At 32.7% G+C, this 19,836-nt stretch overlaps 2 protein-coding genes across 3 annotated transcripts; both read right to left on the reverse strand.

The window, feature by feature from the left end:
• Positions 1-1,170: 1,170 nt before the first annotated feature.
• LOC124923810 (histone-lysine N-methyltransferase ASHH1-like) lies at positions 1,171-12,540 on the reverse strand. Of its 2 annotated transcripts, XM_047463789.1 has the most exons (15): positions 12,380-12,540; positions 11,866-11,958; positions 7,637-7,695; positions 6,653-6,809; positions 6,282-6,368; positions 6,045-6,129; positions 5,808-5,901; positions 5,507-5,705; positions 4,400-4,434; positions 3,710-3,906; positions 3,497-3,618; positions 3,249-3,277; positions 2,531-2,637; positions 2,300-2,439; positions 1,171-1,646 (listed from the first exon to the last, which is right to left on the reverse strand). In XM_047463789.1, the coding sequence occupies exons 2-15, from the start codon at positions 11,866-11,868 to the stop codon at positions 1,404-1,406; spliced, it is 1,557 nt and encodes a 518-aa protein (XP_047319745.1). In that variant the 5' UTR covers positions 11,869-11,958; positions 12,380-12,540; the 3' UTR covers positions 1,171-1,403. The 2 variants fall into 2 exon arrangements, with proteins under 2 accessions (XP_047319745.1, XP_047319744.1); XM_047463788.1 differs by lacking the exons at positions 11,866-11,958; positions 12,380-12,540 and adding an exon at positions 8,903-9,186.
• Positions 12,541-15,222: 2,682 nt separating this feature from the next.
• Positions 15,223-15,835, reverse strand: LOC124924558 (the record flags this gene model as incomplete). Its single annotated transcript, XM_047464578.1, has 1 exon — positions 15,223-15,835. A coding segment is annotated over one exon (513 nt), but the record flags the coding sequence as incomplete, so codon positions are not given.
• Positions 15,836-19,836: the final 4,001 nt, after the last annotated feature.

The raw sequence follows: 19,836 nt of genomic DNA on the forward strand, positions 1-19,836 counted from the left end.
AATTAGTGAATATGAATTACCTAAGTTTTATATAGATTTATATTAGAGGGTACATATATAAAATCATTTATAATTCTCTTCAAAATAGGGACTAATTTTTGTATGTGTTATTTATATATGAATCTTTTTTAAATATATTTCTAATATCCTCAATCTTAAAATAATTCCAATAATATACATTTTATTTTCAATAAAGTAGTCAAACAATATATTAACTATCAACCAATTTTAATGGATCTTAAAAACATTTTTTTTATTATAAAATTATTTAATATTACAATCTAGAGAGTCCTCACTTTTCTTTTATATTTTTATGTTTTTCCCATTAAGTTCAATTAAAATATAAAATTGAAATTTTATAAAATTTAATTTCTATGCTCGTAAAAGTTACTGATATTTTAATCTAATTAGTGAAAATGAATAACATAATTCATTTAACTCCAAAGATATATATATATATATATATATATATATATATATATATATATATATATATATAAATATATATATATATATATTAATTATATTAGAGGGTATATAGATCAAATCATTTATAACTTAAAAATATGGACTAATTATTTATAATTTGAACTATGGACAGAAGAAAATTTATTCATCAAATTATAGTAATCAGATTGCTTTAGAAATAAATATTTTTAGAAAAATAAAATTAAGGACTTGTTTATTATTAATAAATTATTTCATCAAATTTATTAAAATGTCTTTAATTTTCTTTTATGATATTTAAGAAGTTCAGACTATAAAAAGTTTAACCGTTTTCTATATAATAATAATAAAAAAAATGATTAAATTACAACTTACAAGTCTCAAATAACAATTGGATCAACTTAAAAATATTAAATAGCAAATCATTAAATTTTAAAAAAACATTTTTTTCATTATAACAATTAAGATTTAGAAACAGATCTATATAATAATAATAATAAATTATCAAACAAGCTCTAAGCATCTGATCAAGGCTACATGAAGCATATATTTCATAATTGTGGGAGGACACATAGAATAGCATTTTTAAACTTATCAAATAGACAAGAACACATCAACAAATTTATGAACAAATATCTAATAGGATACTACAAAATATATATATATATATATATATATATATATATATATATATATATATATATAATCTAAATCAACATTTCGAATAATACTTGAAAAAAAAAAATTTATTATAAAGTTTATCCATATTTTCACTTCAAAATCCAGACCCAAAACTCCAGATAAAGAATGCAGGCAGTAAATCTCATGTTCATTGTAAGGGGAGTGTCTAACAAAACTTCTCTAAGATCACTGGATCTTTCAAATAAAAAATTAGTTTCCACAAAAATTAAAATAAATCCATGATATAATGATATGCCATACCTGACAATTGAATTTTATGAATTACTAGGATCATTGGCAGGCTTCGATGTTCCGTTTGGAGGAGCGAATAATGAATTCTTCACCACCGAGAAATGAAAGTTGAAGTCTGCCTTCATTTTGGCACAATGGGCTTCTATCCACTTCTTGGCCATGCTGTCATCCACCTTATCTTGGTTGTCCTGGTTATGTTCTTCAATGGCTGGACGAATCTCGTCGTAAACAGAGTTCAGCTTAGAGTCAGCTTCACTTCTTTCTCCCTAAAATCATGCCCAAAATAGTTATGGAATCCAAAAGATACCTCTGAAATATAAAAACTTTTGTACTTAATTCCTAACATTTGGGCCTTGTTTGATGTTCAATCACATCATTCAAATCATCAGCCATTTTATATTTTTCATCATTACAAGTAAGGGTACCCAAGAGCAAACAAGCAATTAGTTCTTAGTACATAATTCCTATTCTATCAAACAACTTCAAAATCAAGAGGATGGTATTTGAGACTTCCATAATAAATGATATATCATTGAGCTGTATAGGTATCAAAAAATTCTAATGCTGGTCAAAATTCACAAGAAATTACTATACCAAATGAAATAAACAAAAAATTACACTATAATTTGGATCAAAATATAGGAAATGATTTTGTATATCAAATGAAGCAACAAAGAAGCATACTATAATCTCGATCATGATCTAAAAAAACATTTGTTCATCCAAAAAAATTCTCCAAATTCTTTTATACCAAACAAAAAAACCAAATTCGATTTTATCTTGGGTGATTTTCCAATAAGACCTTGATGTACATGATCAATGGACAGAAAAATATTCGGAAATTCTTACCCAAATTTAGCACGAAAAGCACTATTTCCCAGACATAATAGTCATTGACAAATAATAAAGGTATATTTACCTCACACTTCAAGATTTCGTTTTGAGCTTCCTTTGATGCAAACAGCTTGGCAATGCGTTTACCATCAACTTGCTCTGCGCTTGAACCTTCTGATGTACTCTTCTTACCCTTTTGTTGTGCTCTTCTCTTAGAAACCGAACCTGATTCAAATTCACAATTTTGACATGCACTATTGCTTCAGATGCGATCATATAATTGACTTTATTCTAACTAAAATGATATGATGAGTACCTTGTGCATTCAAGGTGTAAGCAATCATATCTATCTTCATATTGCCCATGTGATCTGGTTTATCATCCTCTGCGGACTCATACAAAGGGATTTCTTCAACTTTGTATCTGCAATCCAATAACCAAATTAACATAACGTTTTTCAGTTACATTACACCTATGGGAACACGATATTAATGTTTTATTATACAGGTAGTTTGATAATATGGTAATTACAAAATACATTTTTTATATATTATTCACTACACTAAACAGCAACTTTAATTAAAATTTAAAGCTAATATTTATAATCTTTCTATCCCTCTAAACAAACAATTAATTGGAACAAGTAAACTAATCTTTTAAAAAGCTATTGTTTCCCAATCTTTCACAATATCGTTTAATCATTTACTCAAACAGTATTTGTTATACTGATCAATACAAGTGTACTGAGTATAAGCATGTGTTGAACTCCATTAATATGTCAACACATGTATCATAATCATTTATTTTTAATAATATGCCCTTAAAGTAGAAATAATCTGTTTTAGTAACATAAATTAAACAATTATTAATAAAAAATAAATTATCTAGTGTTGATATAGAACCATAGCAAACTTTGTATGTGAGTTTTAGTTTTTTTTGGAAAACAAAACTTATTGTATGTGAATTAAGCTTCAATACAAATAGAATAACTATAAAAGATGATGAAAAAAATCCAAAAAAGCATAGAAAAGTACCTATGATTACCTTCTTCAAGGCTGTTCTCCTGTTCAAAGAGAAACAATGCAATTTTCCAAATTAAGTAGATTCCAGGAGTGAGAAAGATGAATCCAAATGTGGGCCCAATAAAGGCATAGAGATATAATTCAACAAACAGTAAGAAATATGCTTTCAGAAATTGATTCTGAAATTCGTTCGCAAAGTTACGATAATCATTGGTTTCCCAGACAAAATAGTTATTGACAAATAATAAAGGTATATTTACCTCAAACTTCAAGACTTCTTCTTGAGCTATCTTTGATGCAAACGGCTTGGCATTGCGTTTTGCACTTGAACCTTTTGATGTACTCTTACCATTTTGTTGTGATCTTTTCTTAGGAGCAGAACCTGATTCAAATTTACAATTTTGACATGCACTACTGCTTCAGATGCCCGATTTTCACTGACATTATTTCGACTAAAAGAATGTGTTGAGTACCTTGTGCATTGAAGGTGTAACCATTAGCCGCAAGTTCAAATTCCACACAGCTCGAAGCTGCTGCAGCTTTTGAAGCTGAATCAGTCGTAATGTTACTGATAGCAGCAGGTACAGATAAATCATTCTTGATATTGCCTGGATGATCTGGTTTCTCATCCTCTGCGGAATCATACAAAGGGACTTCTTCAACTTTGTATCTGCACTCCAATAACCAAATTAACAAAAGGTTTTCCAGTTACATTACTCTTGTGGAAAAGCGACATTATTTTATTATATACATGAAGAAATTATTAAGTCATTTCATTACATCCTAATAAAATAATAAATAAATTGTTTGATAATACATGGTAATTACAATTTTTTTAATACATTTTTTATATATTAAAGTAAAATATTCACTACACCAACCAGCAACTTCACGCTAATTTATAATGTTTCTATCTCTGTAAACAAATCAATTAAAAGCTACTGTTTCCCAATCACACAATTTTGTATAAATTAAGATGGTAGATATATATAAATGGAGTCTAATTAAAGATATCTAGTGTTGACATAGAACCATAGCAAACTTTGTATGTCAGTTTTATCATTTTTGGAAAATCAAACTTCTTTGCATGTGAATTAAGCTTCAATACAAATAGAATAAGTATAAGAGATGGTAGAAAATTTCAAAAGAGCATAGAAGAGTACCTAAGATCACCTTCTACCCATACATGGTTGTTCTCCTGTTGAAAGAAACCCAAGATAATTTTCCAAATTAAAAAGAATCAAGTAGTGAGAAAGTTGAATCCTAATGAGGACCCTAATAAAGGGATAGAGATATAATTCAACAGCAAATAAGAAATATCTACAAATACTCATACATGATAATAAGGATATAAAAAATGACATCAATGCCTAAATTGTCCACTAGCACAGCAGTTGAGAAGACCCCCCTTAACTTAACATTAAGTGGCAAAAAATAGGGCTTGTTTGATCTAGTGTTATTTGGAAAAAAAAAATCGAATTAGGAAATCAAAACCTTGTTTGATGAAAAAGTGGATTATTTGGGGTTATTTAGGTTAAATTACTAAAATGTCCTTTTGTATTTAATATTCAAACTTTACAAATATACAAGTAGGGATAATTAGGTAATTTAGTTGATGATTATGAATTGATTGATGATGATATAAGGGGTTATTTGGGAAAAAGATCCAAATAACCCTACATCAAACAAGGTCCAAGAGAAAAGAGTATTGTTGCTAGCTTTAGCCACCGGTCAGCTAAGAGAAGCTCATATTAATGACATCCTTGCCCATTGCTATATTGGCTAGAGGATACGACTGTATGAACATTATCAAAAGATAAGCTCACAAAGAAAGACAGGCCCCAAAATGAGATGTTGAAAAAATATTTGCAGAAGAGGCCACAAAATGGCCTCACGAGCATAAGTACGTCAATTAGGCTTTCCACTTCAATTTGAAACTGGATATCTGATACTGATAAGAACCATTATGCGTAGAGTGTCTTCAAATCCTTAAATATTAGATCTGTGTGAGTGATTTAAATTTGACATACTCAAATGGTATCTATCGAGAGTCCTCAAAAAATAGAGACATGTTGTATTGTCTTCAAGGCCAATTTAACTTTCCACAATATATATTCAATATGAATAACAATCCCATCAACAAGCATGTGATAATTAAGGGATTCAGGAGCATGGTTATAAGCAAGAGTAAAAAAAGCTTATTTGTCAGTCAATTTCTGTAAGAGGTTTTGCTTTTCATTGTACTTAAATATGACACCATTAAAACTCACCAAGAAAGCAGCAGATTTTGCCCCAAGAAATTTTGAACAGGTGGATGCACCGCACAAGCATCGTACGTTTTCTCCACCATACCATTCAAATTTATAGTCATAAACAAGTTCAGTACCAATGGTAATATTTTTCTTTGCGAAAATACCAACTCTGATTTCCCCTAAAACATTCAGCTTCCTCGTCTCACAGTTAGGTTCGCTGCAGAAGGTAAAAACATGAGTCTCAACCCTAATGTAAATGACTATAAAGGCCATGTTTTATTGCTCAATATTCCATTTTAATTAAATATAAAAAACTCACCAGGAGTGATTTATAAACCTGCCAAGACTTCCTTTTTTGGTGGCATCAATATGGAAATTGGTATTGAGAGAAAAGATGTAAGCACCTTTGACACCTGTGCCAAGATATATAGAAAGAAATTAGTACTTAAGCATTTCATCAATACAGACATATCTCATCTATATACACATTTAGGAAAAAAAATAGTATTCTCAGGCATTTTATCAATATAGTGATATCTCACAATTAATACCGAACCTTCAGCTTCATAGGATAGTGACCTTGACTTTGCTTCAACAGATGATATAACTTCTCCGCAGTATTCGATTATGAATTGTCCAGCCTAATTGTATTCAGAAGAAAAGAATTTGCATGTGACAATTGCATATTACAAATAGATCATTTATAAAGCAAACAAAATATGTATCAGGCATCAAGCTCTGACAGGTATTGAACAGAGAAGATAAACTAGCAAGGCAAAGCGAGGCTTATTACCTTAATATTTTCATCAGCCAACATACCCCAACCACGGTCTGCTGTTTGGAACAACTTTGTCTTGGCATAGAGTAATTTCTGAAATTTCTGCAAAGAGTAATCATAAAATGATAAAGTTTAAGAATGATTGTTGAGTTATTTCTGCATACTTGTATTAGCCAAAAGTATAACAATCACAGCTCATTCAAAGTATTTTCTCAATTTTCTATGATTTGGAAACCCTAGTGACCAACAAACTTCATAAAGAAGCCTTTATATAACAGTCAAAGCAACATCATGTAGTAGAAGGGTATATTAAATACTAAATCTCAACATGAGTTTTCTTGCTCAACAATGCTCATGCTGACTGAAGCCAATTTTATACAATTTACCTGATTTTGGCACATGTCCCCACATGGGCAGTAGCCAGGTGTGCACTCTATACTTGACATAACATTAAGGCAGCTCTTCACACATGCACTATTTGGAAGACTTGCATCCCATTTACAGACACATACAGCAATATCCACGGTTTTCAACTTCTTGTTCCTGAACATCACATAGAAAAGTGCTATAATTTACTAAATAAAGATGGATTTCATTCTAATGAAGATGTTTGGATTGATTTAGTTACACAATCAAATTATGCAATCTTCTCTGTTGATCTTCAAATATGTAACCTGAAATGCAACTCAACTATAATGTAATTGTTACTAGTGTTGTTAATGTGTGTCTAAGCTTTGTCTAATTTTATACTAAATTTCCAAATGAGACCCTTTCTAATTTGATGAAATAAATATCTCCACTTCGAAAACCCACTAAGACAATTAAAAAGTATAACATGTAGAAAAAGGAAAAAGAAATTTATGATAAAATAGGCACAGAGCAACAACAAGTTGCTATGACTTAAAAGATTGCTAGTCAAAGAAAACACTTCTTGAGATGTCTATCCACCATAAGAAGAACAAATTTACAGTAGCACCATATAGAGGTAGATGGAAAATATTGAGACTACTATGAAACATAAAAGAAGAGGAACAAAAGTATCCTCTTCATTGTCAATCATCAGGTGGAAAAAAAACATTTAAATGGTTCATCCAAATCCAAACTATAAGAGAATGAATAAAATATCCTCTGTGCATGAAGTTTTATAGATAGTGCCTTAGTTTATAACTTACTAATATAATATGCATTCTCTTTGACAGTAATTATGAATAAAAAGGAAACACTTTCTTTGGACAATGACAATAACATAGAAGGTGTCATTCCATTTATTCAAGTATGAGATATACAGATAACACCAAAGCTAACTAAAATCCTTTTTTAATAAAGATATCATACATGATTGGAAACTAAATATATACGGTTTGACTTACTTTCGGCCCCCAAAATCATTCCGGGTGATATGTGTGAAAGATGGTACTCCTGGGGGCAGCTGCAAAAAAAATTACATTAACATTTTTTAGTTTGCACATCAGTGATTGGATAAACAAAAGGACAAATATCTAAGCAATTCCCTGTCAATGATGCACTTTTTATCAAACATCAGACATTTCTACTCCACCACCTAATTACTCTTTTGAAAGAAAAAGGCCATTATATTTTCAGCATCATTTTTTCTGCTTAATTTGAGCAACATGTTGACCACCATATGTCCAACGTTCTTATATAGAACTCAGATATAGTAATCATAACTTTTATGATTTCAACAAATTTAGACTTTTAGTTGGTTTTTCTTTTTGTGTCATATTTTCAGGGAAGTTGACCACTTCCATAATGAAGACAAAAAACTTTACATTTTTGTAATTCCTTTGATACAAATTGGAGCTTATGCACAGTATAAGGAGGCATAAAATAAGGCAGAACACAAGGCAATGCAGACAACTATTAGAAGACATTAAATAGGGTGAAACTACTCATTCATTACAATATGAGTAACCTGAATGGCTAATGAAAACATTCCCCAAGAGGATTTGCAGTATGCAAACCCTAATAAGGTAAATAAGTAGTATTTGATTCCCTAGTAAGCTCATAAAATTTTGAACTAGAAAATTTAATAAATGAACCATATACTTTATGAAATTAATAACCAGTCCAAACATTGCACTGGATGCTAAAAGAGATGAGCTTTCTAAATGGGGATCTGGTAAGTCATAGTTACCCTGCACTATATGAGTAAAATAAGGTCAAGATTTCTCAATCTTATCCTCGTCTATTTTGAACCACTATTGTCAGTCATAAAATTTGTTATAAAATAATCAGATCAAACTTAAAGAGATACCATTATGACTCAAAAACAAGCAACAAATCAAGAGTTTACCACAACTGGCACAAATTAAATTAACTATCACAATCAAAATAATGATTTTTTACATTTATTATCTTGTGACTGGTAACATTAATTTTAGGTTACATATCTGATACAAGATCAAAGAACTATAATTGATTGAAACCATACCCTAGTTAACACTATAACAAGATAAACCAGTGGTGCCACAAGTCTCAAAAGATTAGCAAGGAAAACAGGCATTGGTAACGTGCATTAACAAGTTCTCAAACAAATGAAGCCTAGTAGAATGGATCAAATAGATACAGATAAAGCAAATCCCAAGGAATGGTTCTCATCCACCATTGTCACACACCTTAACACGCGCATGACCTGAAGCAGACCCTTCACTTGGCCACTTTTTGTGGTTCACAACTCTCTCCTTGTAGCTTCTATATCTCGTTTTCATAGCATGCATTTTGACGGCGCAACTTACACACAACTCTTGGAACAATGCAAATTGATACTCACAAAGAACTAGCCTCTCCGGTATCGCCTTCAAACCCTTATTTACGTACTCTAGTGACATCTAGGGAATGATGTACCACATCACGTGTTTCCACCATTGATAAAGCCCAATATCTCAAGGCCCAAATAACTAAATTTTATCTATGAACTATTTGTGACAAATGAATGGTTTCAATAAAAAACATGGAATAAGGGTATAAGCCCATGAATTATGTAGTCACTCATGAAACATTATGATGTGAGTCTAACAGTAAACTCAACTAAGCATTCCCCTATTCGTGTCTGTGACACTACAAAATGGAAGTGACCACCCGACGATTGGATTAAAGTGAACTTTGATGCAGAAATTTGGCATACCATAAAGGAATCCTTCGCGGAAAGTGTTGCCAGAGACAATGAGGGCTTTCTGATTTCTGGTAACTGTTGAACAACGGGCAATCTCCAACTAATTCAGGCGGAAGGGATTGCCTTATTGGATTCTGTTCTGACCATGTACAATTTGGGCTTACTTTTGAATTGGATTAAAAAATTATCATCGACAATTGTTCTTCTGTCAGCAATAGATGTCCTTGTCTCATTCGTAGAACTGTTTCAAACATCAGAGCTCTGTCTAACCTAACGCATTTCAAATTTAATTTTACTCGTAGAAATGGTAATCGATTAGCCAATGATGTGGCCAATCTTTTCAAATGTGCGAAACTTAATCGTTTTTGGATGTGTAACCTCAATGAGGATCTTAACTGTATTGGACACATTGTTGATTCGGATATTAATGAAATATAAGTTCTAACGGTAAAAAAAGTCTAATAGGTACCCTTTGCACATATTAAATAGCTGTGAGTTGGTTCTGTAGGAGTTTTGGGTATTTTCAAACTGAATACGTAAACGTCATGACTTAATTAAGAAAATATATGCTAATTTGAATTTAAGTTCACCTAGAAACAAGATTCACTTATGGTATTGAATTCAATTTATTAGTAGATTTTGAGACAAAAAATAGAAACCTAGTTCTGTTTGATTATCAAGTTGACCATCAAATACGCAGTAACAGTGTCATGTTATGTTTATTATAATTAGTCATAAGCATACACAATTCAAATTATAGTAAATAAGAAATACAAATGTTAATCAACACAAACCCATAAGCTTAAGTTGAACTATGTGCACTATAACTTAATCAAAGTTCAAAATTGACAGTATACTGGCATAACCAATCTTATCAAACATGACTATTCTTAAATGTTATATAACATTATATTCTACTATTTTAGGATTTGGTTGGATCAAACTTGATCTTGCATACTTAGGTACAGCCAACAAAGATGGGAATCAAGTACAATTTGTCAACCATCAACAAAATATATCATTACACTTATACATTTTGTTACAGCTCTAGATTATGACTTGTGAGTTCTTATTCTTGCTGGTGTAAACCGTAACTTGTGTCACTCCATCTCTGTAGGCTGTGATACTATTTTCTTTTTTTAGTTATTTAGAAGGATGATTTGTTGGTGCTGAGTACCCGTCATGAATTGTAATTTTGAAAACCCAGGTTTTCAATAGATGTCTACCCACATGTGTTTGCCGAAGAATGTTAGACTATTAGATAACATTATATTCTAACAATAGAGTTTGACTCAGAAGTTCAGGATTTTATTAAGATACATTAGATCATCCTTATCTTGATGTAATTTATAGATACAATACCTAATATCTAAATAAAGTCAACCACCCATAAAATATTTTATTACAATTGCAAGATCTTGAACACTTTGGTAAGATTTGATGCTAAATAATCTGATGACCCTTAGTTCATTATTTTCATCTGCTCTCAATTATGCATGCTAGTTGGCTTTCTCCAAATAATCATTTTGTTATATGAAGCTCTTTATCTCCCTCTGCCTACATTTTATGACATCCTTAGATTTTGAAGTCAGTTTTAAGGAGTGGTGGTATGAAATTACTTATGACCAAAAGTAAGTAATGATCATAATCAAGTTAAATAAATAGTGGAGTCCGGGGTTGATGAAAGAGAAAATCATTGTTAATGGAAAGGTAGATGAGAGTAATTTGAATTGTAATATTAAATAATGAATGAATTAACCCAAATGTCAAATAATTTGGAACTTGCTTTCTAAATTAAAGATCTTGTAAAATGGGACAGAGGAAGTAGTATATAGTCTATTTTGACTTCAAATGCATGTACCGTTTATACTGCATTTGAATTATTTTTTGTAGTAACTATTTGCAAGTAAAAAAGAAAAGCGACATAAATACTGTGCTTGTGATATTGAAAGTGTACAGATAACTAAAACTTTAGTAGATAATTCAATAAGTTCAAGTTGCTTAGAATTGAAGGGCTTCCAGATCTTAAAGTTTAGATAATTCAATAACTTGATGAGAAGCTTCCAAAATGGGTTGAGCAAAAATCTAACAGATTTAAGGGCTTATCAAGCCAAAAGAGGAAGAATTTTTTAATGATAGTTTGTTGCCAAATTAGCTTAGATAATGAAAATGGAGATTGAAAGCACACACTTTAATTAAAATGTATTGTACAATTCAATATCTTATAATGGAAGAAACTCAGAGGCTTCTTGATCTTTTGTGAACAAATGCCTGACATGAGTTCACCATATGGTCATTATACCTTGTATCTTTGAGAAACTTCAGACATAAATGAAGCCAAGTATGCAAAAGAGTTAACAATTGAGAATGTTCTCATTGAATATCCAATCAAAAAGCCAGTTCAGAATGGTGACAAGTTTAGTAATAATCTTCATGCAAAAGAGAAGGAATAAAAGCCGAACATACCATCCAAAAACTAAACACCTCTTTTTCGGGATCACTGCTGTTTCAGCTGTTTGATAAAAGAATTTCATCCTGCAATGCTGCCCATCATAAACCCTGGTCATAAAGAATTGAGTTGTATCAAATAAAATAAATAAGTGTAAGCAATCACAATAGAGAGTAAGAACCCTAATAACTAATAAGGGATTGTCATTTGTCACAAGAAAATCTACAGATAATGCAAATGCCAAAATGTTTCCTTAATCGTTTGCACCTAGTTGAAACTTTATTCTGACATACACACAATTCTGTCTTATTAACTCATAAGGAATAAAAACAATAAAGAGCTAACAAAGATCACAGTATCAGTTTCTCTCTGAAAGCTCCAAAATCAATTAAAACTCCTGAAATCACAACAGTTAAATCTTCAAAAGCAATAGAACAATCTTCTGACGTATAAGGGAATAATGCGATGGAGAGAAGCATGAAACTGCAAAATTGAGAGACAAACAAGACAAGACTCAAAAAACGTGTGTACCTGATGAATGATGTCTGTCTTCTTGCGGGAAAATACATTACCAATTCCTTCACGTAGAAATGGGCGGAGAAAAGAGAACGGTGACTTGAAGAAAGAAAGGAGTTTTGAGCTCTGCTGTCTGGAGAATGGAATCGCCATGTTTGTATGACCGTCGCAGGAAATGTTACGTTTGAGGTTTCAGAGTAAAGAATTCAATTCATTGCTCTTTGTTCTTTTTTTTTTTTTTTGGAAATTTGAGGAAAAGACCCACTTATAGGCTAATAGCTATCGATATCATTCGTTCGTGACTTTTTTTTTTTTATGACAATTATACCTTTGCGTAACGCAACTTTAACAATCGGAATTTTTTTTTTTATTTTTTTTCGTCTCGAGATTGCGTGACGCAACTGGGACATTTTAGTCAAAAAAAAAAAAATCATAAATAATTTTTTTTGAAAAATAAAAAAATAAAAAATTGCGTCACGCAATTGGAGTATTTTCGTCCAAAAACAGTAAAAGGGGTCACCAGCGTTTTTTTTTTTAACTCTGCACTTTCTGCATTTAAGACATTTTTGAGGGTCATCTCCTCAAATTTCCCTTTTTTTCATTCTAAGCCTTTATTTATTCATATATCATTTAAAATAAAAATTATCAACAGACAAAAGACCAAATCAAATAATCGATATTTTATGAAACGGTCCGAGCGCAACAATCCAATCGTCTGATCATATCGAAATTCTCGTAACTCTAAAAAGTTCTGAATTCGAGTGAGAAATATTTCTAATAATGTGTTTGACATGCACAAAAACTCTCAAGATTTTCCAATATTTAGGAAAATTCTTGATTTCGATTGTTGTATATACTTCAGGGTTTCAAATCCCCTCTTTGATCTTTATTCCACGTCTCGATAGACAACTAAGATCATTTTTGTATAAAGATTGTGGTACACATGTGTGCCCAGGTAGAGCATTCAAGGTTTCGTTATATTTACTTTTGTCTAGGAAAACCTAACGATAGTTTAGAGTCATCTCTAGGCTAAACATAGGGTATCCTATAAAATTGTCACGCCCCGAACCGAGTCGTGACCAGCCGCCGCATGTCATCTCCTTGAAATACACTTAAATATAACATGCAAGGCTAACATAACTATTTACTAACTTTCTTAATCAAAATATTATCCTTCTTTCATTAACCAAAAATCCTTTCAGCTACAATATGTTCTTACCACCTCATCAAAAGTCCAAAAATACAATGTGACAATGCTACCATATTAAGGTTTACAAAATAGATCGTTCTAACTCTTGCTTAATACACTACTCTAAGGAGAGGACTAACTTTTCTTACCAAAAGTAGATCGATATCCAAGTCTTCACTGTCTAGTAGCTTCTGTTACTTGATTTGGATCATTCTCTGAAAAGGGGACCCATTAAAATGAGTGAGCTAAACTTGCCCAGTAAGAAAATCACAATCTCATTACAATTGGATCAATAAACATTTAATATAAGTATAGAAAGATCAAACCTGTATTAAAAATATAATATGTACTGTTAATAACCAATATACTTTTTCTATATAACTCTAGGATAGTGATAATGATTATTGTGATAACTCATTACCATCAACCAAGACTTTAAGGTCCTGTGTTGACTCATTAACCATCAATGAGGATTTGGGGGTCCTGCATTGACTCATTAGCCATCAATCAGGATTTTGGGGGTCCTGCATTGACTCATTAACCATCAACCGGACGTGACTATTACGCGTTGACTTATTACCGGTATAAGCACTCAAGGCATTAATAACCGTTATCAAATAAATAAGTACAGAATCCTATCTAGAGTAATAAAATCATTCTTGTATTATTCACATAATAAAATCCATACATATGTATCATTCTTTCACAAAACATTTAGCATAAGCTTATCAAAAATACTTTATCAACTAGTTTCGCAAATCAATTTATAAATCACATTATCAAGTCATTGCTGTCAAACGTTTTATCAAATCATTTTATCAAAATATTTCTATGTCAACTTAATCCATAAGTTTAGAAACACATTTTAATAAAACCATTTTATCAACATAATCACATTTTAGTAAAATAAACTGTAAGAAGATATGATTTCTTACCTAACCCCCAATATCTATTTATTTCCACTCTTAAGCTCTACCAACTATCCTTTGCTATTTTCAAATGGGTCTTTGACACTTTCTTCCTTCAATTATCAAATTAAACTCAAATTAGCCTTTATATTTCCACCTACTAATAATCTAAATCATTTACTTCCTTAAATCCAACAATCTTTTTCATTCTCTTCCAATAAACATTCAAATTTATACATAAACCCTAAATAGATTTTCTCATCTTTAAGTTTATCCAAAACCAAATAATCCATATTCCTTCATTCTCTATTTTCTCTTCCTCCTTCATAAACAATAAACACCTTAAATCATTCAACCATCTCAAACAAATCAACTTCATTATTTCTACCAGCAAACTCCATTTCATTTATAACCCTAATACATCCATAACTTTATCAAATCTACCATTTACTTACCTTTAATTCAAATGAGTTGTTGATGAAGGAATTAATTTGTTGAAAGAGGTGATCTGTTGATGGAATGATGATCTGCTCATAAGATAAACTAATCAAATAAAAATGAAGTTGATGGAGACGACCTGCTGATCAAATGAAATTAATTGATAAAGAAGATGAACAGAAATGAACCGTGTATCTGATGAAGAAGACAGACAAATGATTAGATGAAGAATGTTGCTGCTCAATGTTGAAGATGAAGAAACTGCTTGAAGGACAAAGAGAGATGGACTACTGATCAATACATCCCTTTTATATTTAATATGCATGCCACCTACGTGGCCCATTTTCAACCACTTTTTTTTTTAATTAAAACTTAACTTTACAATCTTACCTCCTTAAAAGAAGTTTGGTCCCCAAACTTGATTCAGCTTTCAAAGAGTGAAGGATACTTGCTTTTCATATCATCTTCAAGTTCCCACGTTGATTCCCTCTCAGAATGATTACTCCACTGAACTTTAACATACTTAATAGTTCGTCGACGTAAAATCTGTTCTTTTCTATCAATAATTCGAAGTGGGATCTCTTCATATGTTAAGTTCTTCCCAAATTCTAGTGGAATGGATTCTATTATATGATCGTTGGAATGAACATATTTTCTTAACATGGACACATGAAAGACATTATGCACTTCCGATAAATGTGGAGGTAATGCAATTTCATAAGCCATGCTGCCAACTTTCTTTAACACTTCAAACGGTCCCACGAACCTGGGACTCAGTTTTCCACGCTTTCCAAATCGCATAACACCTCTCATCGGAGATGCCTTTAGGAATACATGATCCCCCACATTAAACTCTAAAGATCTTCTTCGATTGTCTGCATAACTCTTCTGTCTGTTTGTGCAATGATTAAATTCTCTCTGATTTTTCGGATCTTGTTAGTCGTTTCTTGCACAATCTATGGTCCCATTAGTCTTCTTTCACCTATTTCATCCCAACAAAAAGGTGATCGACATTTACGACCGTACAATGCTTCATAATGAGCCATTTGAATACTTGCTTGATAGCTATTATTGTAAGCAAATTCTATCAAAGGCAAGTGATCATCCCATGATCCACCTATGTCAATAATACAAGCTCGAAGCATATCCTCCATAATTTGATTGACTCTTTCTGTTTGCCCATCAGTTTGAGGATGAAATGCAATACTAAAATTCAGCTTAGTTCCCAAACATCGAAGCAAACTCTTCCATAAATGTGATACAAATCTGCTATCTCTATCCGAGACAATAGTAACTGGTATCCCATGCAACCTCAATATTTCTTTGACATACAGTCGTGCTAAATTGTCCATCGAGAATACGGTTGGAATTGCTAGAAAGTGAGCAGATTTTGTCAACCTATCAACAATTACCCATACAACTGAATTATTCATTTTGTTTTCGGCATTCCGGATACAAAGTCCATAGAGATATCTTCCCATTTCCACTGCGGAATGGGTAAAGGGTGTAGTAAGCCTGCGTGTCATTGATGTTCTGCTTTCACTTGTTGACATGTCAAACATTCCGAGACATATTGAGCAATTTCTCTCTTCATGTTGTTCCACTAATAATGCTCCTTTAAGTCTCGATACATCTTGGTACTACCGGGATGAACAGTGTATCTAGAGTAATGTGTTTCCTCTAATAACCCTTTCTTTAAAACATCATTTTGAGGAACACATAATCGATTGTGAAAACGCAAAACTCCATCTTTATCAAGCTGAAATTCCTTCGCAGCCTCAGATTCCATATCTCCTTTGATTTTTAAAATTTGAGAATCATCTTGTTGAGAGCTTTTAACCTTCTCAATTAACATAGGACGAATCACAATATTTGAAATCAAACTTGGCTGCCTACTCAAAGCATCAGCTACGACATTAGTTTTTCCGAGATGGTAACTTATCGTCAAATTATAATCTTGAATTAGATCCAGCCACCTCCTCTGTCGCATATTCAATTCACTTTGAGTGAAGATATACTTCAAACTCTTGTGATCAGTATAAATCTCGACTTTTGGACCATACAAGAAATGTCGTTAAATCTTCAATGCAAATACTACCGCTGCTAATTCCAGATCATGGGTAGGATAATTACATTCATGTGGTTTTAACTACCGAGATGCATAAGCAATGAAATGCTTGTTTTGCATCAACACACATTCCAAACCTTTATTTAAAGCATCACAAATACACAAAAAGTCATTACTTTCAAAAGGTATGGCTAGAAGAGGAGCCGTAGTCAATCGTCTTTTGAGTTCTTGAAAACTCCATTCACATTCTGTTGACCATTCAAATTTTACGTCTTTTTTGTCAAGCGAGTAAGTGGCGATGCTATTTGAGAAAACCCTTTAACAAATCTCCTGTAGTAACCTGCCAAACCCAAGAAACTATGTATCTCTGAAACAATCAGTAGATGGTCTATGCCATTCAAATACAGCTTCCACCTTTTTAGGATCAACACATATTCCATCCTTAGATATAACGTCTCCTAGAAATGCGATACTATTCAACCAGAACTCATACTTTGAAAATTTAGCATACAACTGATTTTCTCTCAAAGTCTGGAGTACTATTCTAAGATGTTTCTCGTGCTCTTCTTCAGATTTAGAATACACCAATATGTCATCAATACAGATTATCACGAATTCATCTAGAAATGGTTTGAATACTCTATTCATAAGATTCATAAAAGAAGCTGGAGCATTCGTCAAACCAAAAGGCATTACCACGTACTCATAATGTCCATATCTTGTTCGAAATGCTGTCTTGGCAATATCACCCGGTTTAATCTTTAACTAATGATAACCTGATCGGAGATCAACCTTGCTAAAAACTTGTGCTCCTTACAACTAATCAAGCAACTCATCAATTCTCGGTAACGGATATTTGTTCTTAATAGTTACCTTATTAAGCCCTCGGTAATCAATGCAAAGCCTCATTGTCCCATCCTTCTTTCACGAAAAGAACAGGAGCTCCCCATGGCGAAACACTTGGCCTGATGTACCCCTTTTGCAATAGTTCTTCCAATTGATCTCGTAATTCTTTCAATTCTGCCGGAGCCATACGATACCGATTCTTCGTTATTGGAGTTGTTCTAGGCACTACATCAATTGCAAATTCTACCTCTCTATCAGGAGGTAAACCTTGCAATTCATCTGGAAACACATCTGGATATTCATTTATGATCAGAACAGTTTCTAAGGATTTCTCATTCTTTTCGGTACCCATAACACCACCAGATAGCATTCACAACCCTTTCTAATCATGCGTTTTGCTTCTAAAGAGCATATAATCTTTGGAGGAATAACAACTTTACTTCCCATAAAAGAGAATATAGATGGCTCGGAATTTGAAATATTATTCTCTTTTCATGACAATCAACTGTAGCAAAGTTGTAAGCTAATCAATCCATCCCCAAAATGATATCGAAACCATGCATATCTAGTACCGTAAGATCTACTAGTAACACTTTATCTCCTATATGTACTTCTCGAGACTTACAAATTAGGTTTGCAATTAGTTTATCACCCAATGGTGTTACTACACTTATACTCACGTCTCGAGGTTTAGTATTCCAATTATGCTTTTTGATAAAGGTTTGAGAAATAAAAGAATCGATAGCACCAGAGTCAAATAACACTAAAGCATAAGCGGAAGAAACATAGAGAGTACCTAAGACCACAACGTTAGATGCACGCGCTTGCTTGACATTCATTGTAGAAAACACTCTAGCTTGGCCTCCTGATGTCTGTTCTATTTTATGATTTTTATTGGGAAAGGGTCTTCGATTCATGGAATTTCCTGTCTCGCGCGCATTAGGATGAGTGAATGGCTTCCTAAAGCGTAGACAATTTGCTCTCAAGTGACCATGCTGCCCACATAAAACACATGCTCCCGATAGCCAGCGACAATCTTCCATGCGATGGTTTCCAGAACAATGTGAACACTGCACATACGACGATGAATTATGTGAAGGCACATTTCTAGAGGCTTGAGCCGGACTGCTCGCAGAAAAGGGCCTTCTATTCTAGAATGAGTTTCGGTTTCCTTCATTGGCACTCTGATAACTTCTTTTCCTCGAGCTCGCCTCATCAATCCTTCTCGTAATACCCAACTCCCTTTCAATCAATCGTGCCTTATCAACCATCTCAATGAAAGTGTTAATCTTAAAAGGAACCACAACTTGCCTAATACGGGGACTCAACCCCATTTCAAACTTTCTCGCCTTCGTAATCTCACTTCCCATCCATGGTTGAGCAAACTTTGCTAATTCCACAAACCGAGCTTGGTGTTTAGTAACAGTCATATTTCTTTGTTTCAGATTTATGAATTCCATCTCTTTCTCTTGCCTCAAACTTTTGGGAAAATAGGTGTTGTAAAAAGCTTTCTTAAATGTATCCCATGAGAGTGTACTTGTATCGCGCACGTAAGTTTGCTTCTCCAACTCCCACCAGTCGCTTGCATTTCCTTGTACTGAAATATTGTAAATCGTACCTTTTCCACATCGTCACATTTGAGTACATCGAAGAACTTCTCCAACTCTTTTATCCACTTATCAGCTTTTAGCGGATCGCTGCTACCATCAAAGTATGGTGGAGCCAATTTCTTGAATTCAGCAAACTTATTTGTCGATGCATGTTGTTGTATTATTACTGACATAACTTTGACGATATCCTCAACTGTTACCGCTCTGGAGGTCTCCCCCTCCTCTTGACTTACAGGTCCATTTGGTTCATTGGTATCACGTCTTCTCCTTGTACGTCGTGCAAAACCGGCAAGAACTTCATCATCCATTCCTACATCATTAATATCATTGTTAAACATTATGCTTTGATACGAATAAAGTTGTCACGCCCCAAACCAAGTCGTGACCAGCCGCTGCATGTCATCTCCTTGAAA

This window comes from Impatiens glandulifera, chromosome 2, assembly GCF_907164915.1.
Source record: "Impatiens glandulifera chromosome 2, dImpGla2.1, whole genome shotgun sequence".
NCBI lineage: Eukaryota > Viridiplantae > Streptophyta > Magnoliopsida > Ericales > Balsaminaceae > Impatiens > Impatiens glandulifera.